This window comes from Theobroma cacao, chromosome 5, assembly GCF_053813885.1.
Source record: "Theobroma cacao isolate CCN51 chromosome 5, ASM5381388v1, whole genome shotgun sequence".
In the NCBI taxonomy this organism is placed as follows: domain Eukaryota; kingdom Viridiplantae; phylum Streptophyta; class Magnoliopsida; order Malvales; family Malvaceae; genus Theobroma; species Theobroma cacao.
Genome location: NC_142643.1, coordinates 37954906 through 37963761, shown reverse-complemented (window position 1 = coordinate 37963761; position 8856 = coordinate 37954906). Strand labels below are relative to the sequence as shown.

At 35.5% G+C, this 8856-nt stretch overlaps 1 protein-coding gene across 1 annotated transcript; it reads left to right on the top strand.

Moving 5' to 3' along the window:
• The first annotated feature begins 426 nt into the window (after nt 1-426).
• On the top strand, nt 427-8553 carry HCF109 (high chlorophyll fluorescent 109). Its single transcript, XM_007029145.3, has 7 exons — nt 427-765; nt 1340-1411; nt 2609-2829; nt 3665-3868; nt 5254-5469; nt 7113-7299; nt 8069-8553. Exons 1-7 carry the CDS (start codon nt 579-581, stop codon nt 8377-8379), a joined length of 1398 nt encoding a protein of 465 aa, XP_007029207.3. The 5' UTR covers nt 427-578; the 3' UTR covers nt 8380-8553.
• The last annotated feature ends 303 nt before the right edge of the window (nt 8554-8856 follow it).

Here is an 8856-nt window from a genome sequence, read left to right as displayed (position 1 = left end):
TAAATATGAGATTAACAGTTTCGAAGTAAAGATAATCTTTAATAAAATATAAATTTAAATTCTTTAATTTTAGTAAATGATAATTTACTAACTCATCAATATTCTTACAAAAATATATAAATTATAAAGATTGCAGTATAATTTGGATAAAATAATAAATAGTAATTTACTAACTTTTATGAATTAATTTTTTAAATAAATAAAATTATAAAATTGTATTTTAATACAAACAAAATAATAAATTGAATTGTAAAATAATAAATAATAAAAAAAATTCAAGAATTAACATTTGAAGTGACATGGCATGACAACAGCAATGTTGGATTGACATGGCATTGAGGTGGCTGTTGACATGGAAAGTGCTGACAACATTTGAGAACGGGTGGCGGGTAATCCTGTCAGCCTACTTTGCCCTTGTTCTTCTCTCTATCTCTCCCTCTATCCATTTCCAATTCCATAAATTTTATTTTGTGGGTCAGAATAGAAAGTAGAAATACTGAGATTGAAATTCCAAAACAAAGTAAGAAACTGAAGCTATTTTGCTTGTGTGGTAATCCCCAATTTCCTCCGTAGCCGAAATGGAAGCCATTTTAAAGCCTCTGTTAAGCTCAACGACCATGATTAAACCACCCAAACCATCCTCTTTTTCTTCTTACACTAGCATTAACAAAGTTCCAGTTTTGCTATCACTTGCTCCTCTTCTCACTGCCACCTCTTTTTCTTTCACTGCAATTCTCTCTGCCCCTTCCCGTTTCACTTCTTCTGGTAAGTCAATTCCAACTCCTTTTTCTGTTTTCTTCTCGTTTGGCTGTAAAATGTTAAGGTTTCAATACGTTTCTTCAAGTTCTGCTTAGGAAAATTTTTGGGTTTATTTCATTCATTTTGTCTGCTAATGGTTCCTTACAATTCTTCTAGTAAGTTAACTCCAACTCCTTTTTTTTTTCTTTTCTATATTGGGTTTTTCTCCTTAGGCCTTAAACATTGAGTTTCCTATATGTTTCTTGGACTTTCTGCTGAGAAAATCTTGTGGGTTTCACGTCATCCATGCTGTATGTTTGGATTCTTTAAAATTCTTTTGAAACGTTATTGTTTTTTCCTTTGTTCTTTTTATTCTTGTTTTGGCCCTTTTGATATTTACTATGGTTGAGTTTGTATCTTAAACTTTTTATAAAGGACACCCTTTAAAGTTGTATTTTTCTCCGATGAAAACAAAGTATATTTAATTGAGGATGCTGCCTGGTTAATCTTACTTCTTATGTTAAAGCATTTCTACAGTGTCACTTTGATATTTAGCTTACATGTTTTCTTTTTAACTTCTTTTTCTTCTGAATTGACTCAGTTATATATGCGACCCCGGAGAGCCAATTGACTGAGGGAGTAGACACCAATACAAGAGAATGGGTAATGCAAGGTAAGCTTACCTCAATAATTTCCAGGTCATATATTTGGGCTAAAAGAATTGGTGTCTGTCAGATGGTGTATTATATTAGCATTATGACAGCTTATGTGTCAGAAAACAATAGTTATCATTTTTTACTTAAATTGGACTGGTTCTGTTACTGAATTTGGAATGGGAATCAGTTTGAGCTTGCTCATTTATTATTCTATTTTGTGAATTGAACATATACAGGGAGTGAAGCTGTGGGAATGCTTCCTTGGTTTTATGGTCATTACCACTGCTTTGAAGTAGTCGGTTTTAATGCAAATAAAGTTCTTGATTTTGTAGGTGAGGTTCAAGAGAGCCATTCTGATGGCCAATAGTAATATCATCATTTTGCAAATGCAAAAGGCTCTAGGCCTCCTTCTTATATCGTGATGTTGGAATTTGTGCCTTAACAAAATCCATTAGGAGACAGACTAAGCTAATCAGCTAAAGCTTTAGAGTATGCTATTTCGAACTGACTCTAAGAGCTGATTAGCCCAGGAATCTCAAACCAAAAAACTTGTCAGTTCCAATTTAAATATTTGGATTCACTTATTACATAATCTTTGGCTTTTCTGTTAAACTTTGATTTCTTAACCCTTTCCCTTTATCAAAATTGGGTGAAACTATCTAAATAGCTCAGGCAAGTTTTACTGGCTTAGGATTAATCTGCAACATTTGTCCTTTTAGGGCTACAATGGCATGCTCTCTTGTACATTTTAGCTTTCAACTTGCTATTTCTGTGCCACTTTCTTGTCAGCGACAATCCTGATCCACTATTTTTGAGATGATGGATGCCTTGCATGATTTTGTTTGAGTGTTTGTTGTAAATACTCATAATTTAGTTTGAATACTTGGGTTTTTGTAGCCCAAACAATATTTTTATTTAAAGCATCATATCTCAATTGTTTAGTAATTAACAAATAAAGAGATTGTTGTAGGTAAAATGTTGAACAACTAATAATGAATTGTTTGAGAGTTTGGAAGACTAAACCTTAAAGAATAAGTCAAATTAAAGAAAAAAACCTACTTGATTACCAGAGAAAAATAAATTTCTGATACAACTGAGTGCGTTGATTAGCCTTTTACATCCCCTACCAGAAGCTCCTGCTTATGCCCCTCGATGCGATACAAGTGGCATTCGCACATTGCTGAGTGCTCTAAGCTATTGGTGTTTTCTGACAGATTTTTATGCTCTAAGGAAGGATGTCGAAACTGCCTCAGAACGTGTTGAGGAGATTATAGCATCGACTGGTCTGCAGCTATTAGAAAAGGAACTTGCAGATTTAGAATCAAAAGCAGCTGATAGCTCCTTTTGGGATGATCGTGCCAAAGCTCAAGAAACTCTTTTGGCACTGACTGATGTCAAAGATAAGATAAATTTGCTCAACGAGTTTAAAACCAAGGTATTGAATTTCTTGTTAAGAAAAATACGGTAATTTGTACCATTCTCTTTCAGCATTATTAGCATGTGCTTGAAGCATAGTATATCACGATGGACTTGACTTTTTTGATTTATGCTTCTAAAGCACTCTGCTTTTAGTTTTTTGTTTATGTTAACTCTGCTTGTCAATGCTTGAACCTTTCTCCAAATTGTTAGGTTTTTCTATTAAAGAAGTCAAAATAATAATACTTTGCCTTTAAAAAAATATAAATAATAATAATACTTTACCTTTGAGGAGTCTCATTGATGAACTGGTGAAGAATAACATCTACCGAGTTCCCTTATTTATTTTATTTATTTTGAAAGATCTGAATTCCCTTATTATAGGTCTCCCAACTTCCCTATATTTGTTGTTTTGGATCATACGTTTATCTAATATGATCTCTCTTCATAAGGAGACAGTTAAGTAAGGGTTGATGAAATTGAAAATTCCCAGGCATGAAATCAGGATAAGAGAATTTAACATGCTTTCATAGTGAATTATGCATGTGGGATTATTCAATTGAGCACAGAGATATTGGTGTAGGATAGTTGATTGAGTTCAGTGGCTGTAAGAGATTTAATTCAGCAGGGGCCCTTTTTACAAGAAGATGCAAGAGTTGTGTTTGGTCATTCAGAGTGATATTAGGATCCATTTGATGTGATGACTTGTATAGATCCATGATTGTTGAAAATTATGCTTGCCTTTTGAACTAAGAAACTGATTTTGATGAAAATGTGTTATGCTCTTGGAAAAATACTACTTCCTTAGTATGCCTTCTTAATATAGTGAGCTATATGTCATTTGTTGGATGCAGGTTGAAGATGCAGAAACTATAGTTAAGCTAACAGAGGAGATGGACGCCATAGATGCTGCACTTCTGGAAGAGGCTGTCAGTGTCATCAAAGAACTCAATAAGGCATTGGACCGATTTGAGTTGACTCAACTTCTTTCTGGTCCCTATGATAAGGAAGGTGCGGTCATCTCTATAACTGCTGGTGCTGGAGGCACTGATGCGCAGGTAATAGTGTTTTTTTGTGGGTAAGGCAACATGAATGATTTATGTTTCTTTCTCATCAGATAAAAGAGTGATGTTCTACGTGCAATGTTAGATAGGGTAGTGTAGGATTAGTAAATGGGGGCTGGGCCTCGTTGATATCATGCAAAATTTTTGTGGGCATCCCAACCTAAAAGAAAGAGTTAATTACACACATTTAGTACCTGGAATTTGACAAAATGTACAAATTGGTACTTGAAGAGAAAAATTTACAATTTGCATCCTGAATTTTTAAATCCTGTACCATTTTTACCTAAACTGTAACATCATTAACCCAGTCACTGTATGTGGTGTCTAACCAATATTATCATGTCATGTGTACATCACATGGAACCATCAACATCCTTTACAATGCCAATTAAACAATAAAATGTGTTTTTTTTTTTTTTGCATGAATGGTAAAAATTCCTTCCAAGCCCAACCAATTGTTGGATGCAACGTGGCTTCTGTGTGGATTTTCCACAAAATATTTAGCATTTTTTAGTTAACATGTGGTGTATGCCTGACATGATTATATCGGTCATTAGCCACGTAGGTCAGGGTTGATTGTCTTAGTGTTTGGGTTACATGGTACATTATTTGAAAGTTTGCACTTAAGATACCAACATTTACATTTCACTATATTTCGGGTACTAAATGTATAATTATCTCTAAAATAAATGGGCAAATAGTTGGTAAGGCCTAGCTTAAATATAAGGGCAGAATAAATCTGAAATAAACTAACGCAGGATAACACCACTTAACACTTTTAGAACTAGGAAAGCAAACAAATCGGAAAAAGCGGGACAACAAACATGAATAAAGAACAAGGGAACAAATAACATTGCCTCTAAGACCATGTTGGGCATCCATCTTAAAACCCATTTGCAATAGGTAAATCAGCCTATCTTGAAAGAAGGTGCCAAGAAACTAAACCTAAACTGATGTGGGATACATAATATACTTAATAGATTAGCTGAAGTGAAACTGTATGAAGCAGACTTTAATCATAGGGCTTACAGTTGCTCTAGAACAGGGCATATGTTGAACTTCCCTGGGATGAGAAATTCATATAGTAGTCTAAAGATTTTTCAGATATAAGGGTTTTGTCTAGTTCTTCTACATCTGAGGTCCAAACCACAGGCACATCCCAGACCGTGACGCTGTTGCTCATATTTGAGTGACCTTCTTTTAATTCCAAATCTCATGGCCTCTTTCTCATCCTTATTCAGATTCCCAGCCATCAATGATTATGAGGATTAATTATGGACCCTAAGGCTTTTTTTGGGAGGGGTGGGGTGGGGGCTGATGTGCCACTGAGTTCTGTCTCTTCTTTTCTTGTGTAAAAATCTTGATCCTTTCCAGTGCAGGATTGGGCTGACATGCTTCTCAGGATGTACGTGAGATGGGGAGAGAAACAGAAATATAAGACAAAGGTGGTTGAGAAGTCGTTGGGAGAGGAAGCTGGCCTCAAGTCAGCCACGATTGAAGTTGAAGGCCGATATGCTTATGGTTATCTGTCAGGAGAGAAAGGAACACATCGTATAGTACGACAGTCTCCTTTCAATGCCAAAGGTCTTCGTCAGGTAACTTGTTATGTTATCTATATATTGGATTCTATCTATATATGTCAGCTGAAATGACAGAGAACCCTTACCAACGAAGAAAAAAAAAAGATTTCAAGTTCTAGTCTTACTTGTGATTTCTAGAATATTGAGAACGAGTGATCTTCTTGTTATATGGTTAGGGTTTAACTATTTGGTCCATCCAAAATTCTTTTCTTGCTATTTATTAGCTAGGTTAGAGGACTGCTATCCAATAACTAAATGATCTGAATGGCCAACATTCTGTTTTTGCTCCAAAATTCTATAATACGTGGTTAGTTTCCTTGAACCTTTGTTTTCTTATTTGCATTATGTTTCAGCATCTGTAGTGTGAGTAGAGTGATTGGAGCAGTAGGAATATCATGTACATGGTACTTGCAGCCACCAGAAGGTTGTTTTTACATCTTGCATTAAAGAGTTAATACCTACTTGATGGCAGTTCTTTGTGCTTTTCTAACATTTTCAAGAAAAATAGGGTATGAATAATTTGTTAAGTGGAACGAGATTGTGAACCATCTTATTCCCTTCCAATCAGTACAGAGAGACATAATCCTTAAAGCTTATCCACAGTAAACACAATTCAAGTGGTGTCCCCTTGCCCAACCTAACTCCTCTTCCTTTTGATTTTCCTCTCTTTTCTTTGAGAAAAGAATCATCGAGTTCCAGTAACCACACAGAGATATGACCCTCAAAGCCTTCACTGGAGAAATCAGATTGTTTCTGAATGCAGAACATTCCCATTGAACCCTTGCCTCCCTTTAATTGCTTTACCATGATTTTTTCTGAGATGCTATGTAATCACTTGAAAGGGAGGAGAATCATTACTTATCATGAGGGCTCCATAGCTAAACATCACAAGAATGCCCCCATTTTATTTTGGAGACTTGAAGAGCGGCCTGGAAAGGAGTTTTTGACTATAAAGCGTAAGATTTGTGTATCAATTTGAAACAATTGTGCTGCTGGTGATATGTCGAAAATTTAATATCATGCAATGGTAAGGCCAATATGAAAAGCCTTGGTTGAACATTCTTACTTAGTATTAGTTTATGAAAATGTAATCAAGTTAAGTTCTTGCAGCCCTGTGTAATCCTTGGTTATTGTTTATCTACATTTTATAGTTTCTTCTTTATGGTATCAACAACACCATAAGTTAACCTTTTTCTTCTCTACATGAATAACCACACCCCACCACCACCACCCCCCTTCCCTGCACGCGCTTTTTTTTTTTTTTTCAGTTTTTACTTCTGTTGTCAATTTGACAATTATTTGATTAAGCTTGATTGAAAACCCCACCCTTTCTGCAGTTTTTATTTTAATATCTTTAGGTGCAAGCATCGCTTTCATATTTAGTTCCCAAGTCAAATCTTTGTGCTTTTTCTTTCTCTCATGATGAACTCTGATTATCTTGGGAAGTGTTTCCTCAAAGACAGGAAAAGTTGTAGGTAACATGCTGACAATGCAACATGGCTGTTCTTTGAACTTTGGAATATTGAGTAAAATACATGTAGATTACTAAAAGAGCATTCTATGTAAAATGTAGCTGTAATCTTCCTCTCTGTCATTGTCTGTCCCTATTTATATGTTTAACTATATTAAAGTATATGTTCTAACATGAGGTTATACAGACAAGTTTTGCTGGTGTTGAAGTCATGCCTCTTCTCCCTGAAGAGTCAGTGGATGTTGAACTACCTGAGGAAGACCTTGAAATTACATTTTCAAGGGCAGGAGGGAAAGGAGGTCAGAATGTGAACAAGGTTGAAACTGCTGTTCGGATTACTCACATCCCTACTGGTGTTACTGTTCGCTGCACAGGTCTCCACCTCACTGCTCTTTTAGTTTCAGTTCTTTTGAAGATTTACTGGAAACTTTTATGATACTTTTAAAAGAAATTTTAGTATATGTATTTAGAAAACAAAATTCATTGGGTGGCAATGAGAATCTTTTCTTGGAGAAATACAACAAGGTCATGGCCTTCAATATTCACTGTAATGATATAGTTACCTTTTCTTTACTCGGCTTAGAGTGTGAGAGAGTTCATGTTAGGCTCTAAACAGAGCATACATTTCTTATTTGCATATATGTAAAGTTTTTTACTGTGGGGGAGGATGGGTTGGTTTTAGATTGAAATCATTGGAGACTGAGATGTTAGTGGAGAGGAAGGGTGTATTACAACATGTTCAGGCATTTCTGAAATCTACATACAGATGCATATTAAATTAAGTTTGAAGAATTTATGGTGACCAGAACAGGTAATTAAGTACAGTGAATTTGGTAAGCTTAATCAAAGTTTTGCATAATATCGCAACCATCATTGCCATTACAAAGTGCTCTATGTTTTGGTATTCATCCTGTTTGGAGCACCTCCAAGAATTTAATAGTCCAAATAGGATGCTTCTTGGATGTCAAAAGAGGAAGAGAAGAGTTTTTTTAACTTTGAATAATCCCAGCTAGAAAGGGCATGCTATTTCCTTCTTTCCTCCATTTTTTTGTTATTATTTATTTTGCTCTAAACCAGTCATGTGATAGTTTCTTCTTGATTGTTTTTTCCCATATCAATGACCTTTTCTTAGCCATATTGCAGAAGAGAGATCCCAGCTAGCAAACAAGATCAAGGCTCTTAGCCGTTTAAAAGCCAAGTTATTGGTCATAGCTGAGGAGCAACGTGCATCCGAGATTAAGCAAATACGGGGAGATGCAGTGAAGGCGGAGTGGGGACAGCAGATACGTAACTATGTATTCCATCCATACAAACTTGTCAAAGATGTACGTACTGGATTTGAGACATCAGATATTGCATCTGTAATGGATGGAGAATTGGATGCTTTCATCAAAGCTTACCTCAAACACAAATACAGTATGAGTGTGTCTGCAACTACAACAGGGGCTAATTGACATTTAAGTGATTTAAAATTAACTTCTATAATACCCTTTTTGTGTTTATATAGGCTCAGATTCTTTGGATAAAACAGGAACTAGCAAGGTAGCTTATTGTAAACTGGTATTCTCATTGCATTATTACTAATCAGGTACGGCAAAGTAAGTGCCATAGCCAGTGTTCCTTCTCTACATAGCTTTAGTTTGGTGAAGAATGAAAAGATAGCAGTTACTGATCTGTGCGCATATGTAAGAGGAGCACTAATTGCAAACCCAGCTGGGTTTTAGGGATTAGATACTACTGAACCCACTATCTCTCAAGTACATATACATTTGATTTTTTGGAAGAGACAATTGCATTCACAATTATATTTCAACTACAAACATCATCCCAAAGAGATGTAGCAGAAACCAAAAGGAAGACGCCACCAGGACACAGTATCAGGAAAACCATTGGGAAGCAAATATGTGATCCAGATCTTAACACAATAAAAT

What these genes read in the sequence shown, in the direction of transcription:
- HCF109 (XM_007029145.3), top strand. Translation starts at nt 579, where the DNA reads ATGGAAGCCATTTTAAAGCCTCTGTTAAGCTCAACGACCATGATTAAA. An exon ending in TTCCCGTTTCACTTCTTCTG is followed by an intron (nt 766 to 1,339) that starts GTAAGTCAATTC and finishes GAATTGACTCAG; the next exon opens with TTATATATGCGACCCCGGAG. An exon ending in TGTTACTGTTCGCTGCACAG is followed by an intron (nt 7,300 to 8,068) that starts GTCTCCACCTCA and finishes GCCATATTGCAG; the next exon opens with AAGAGAGATCCCAGCTAGCA.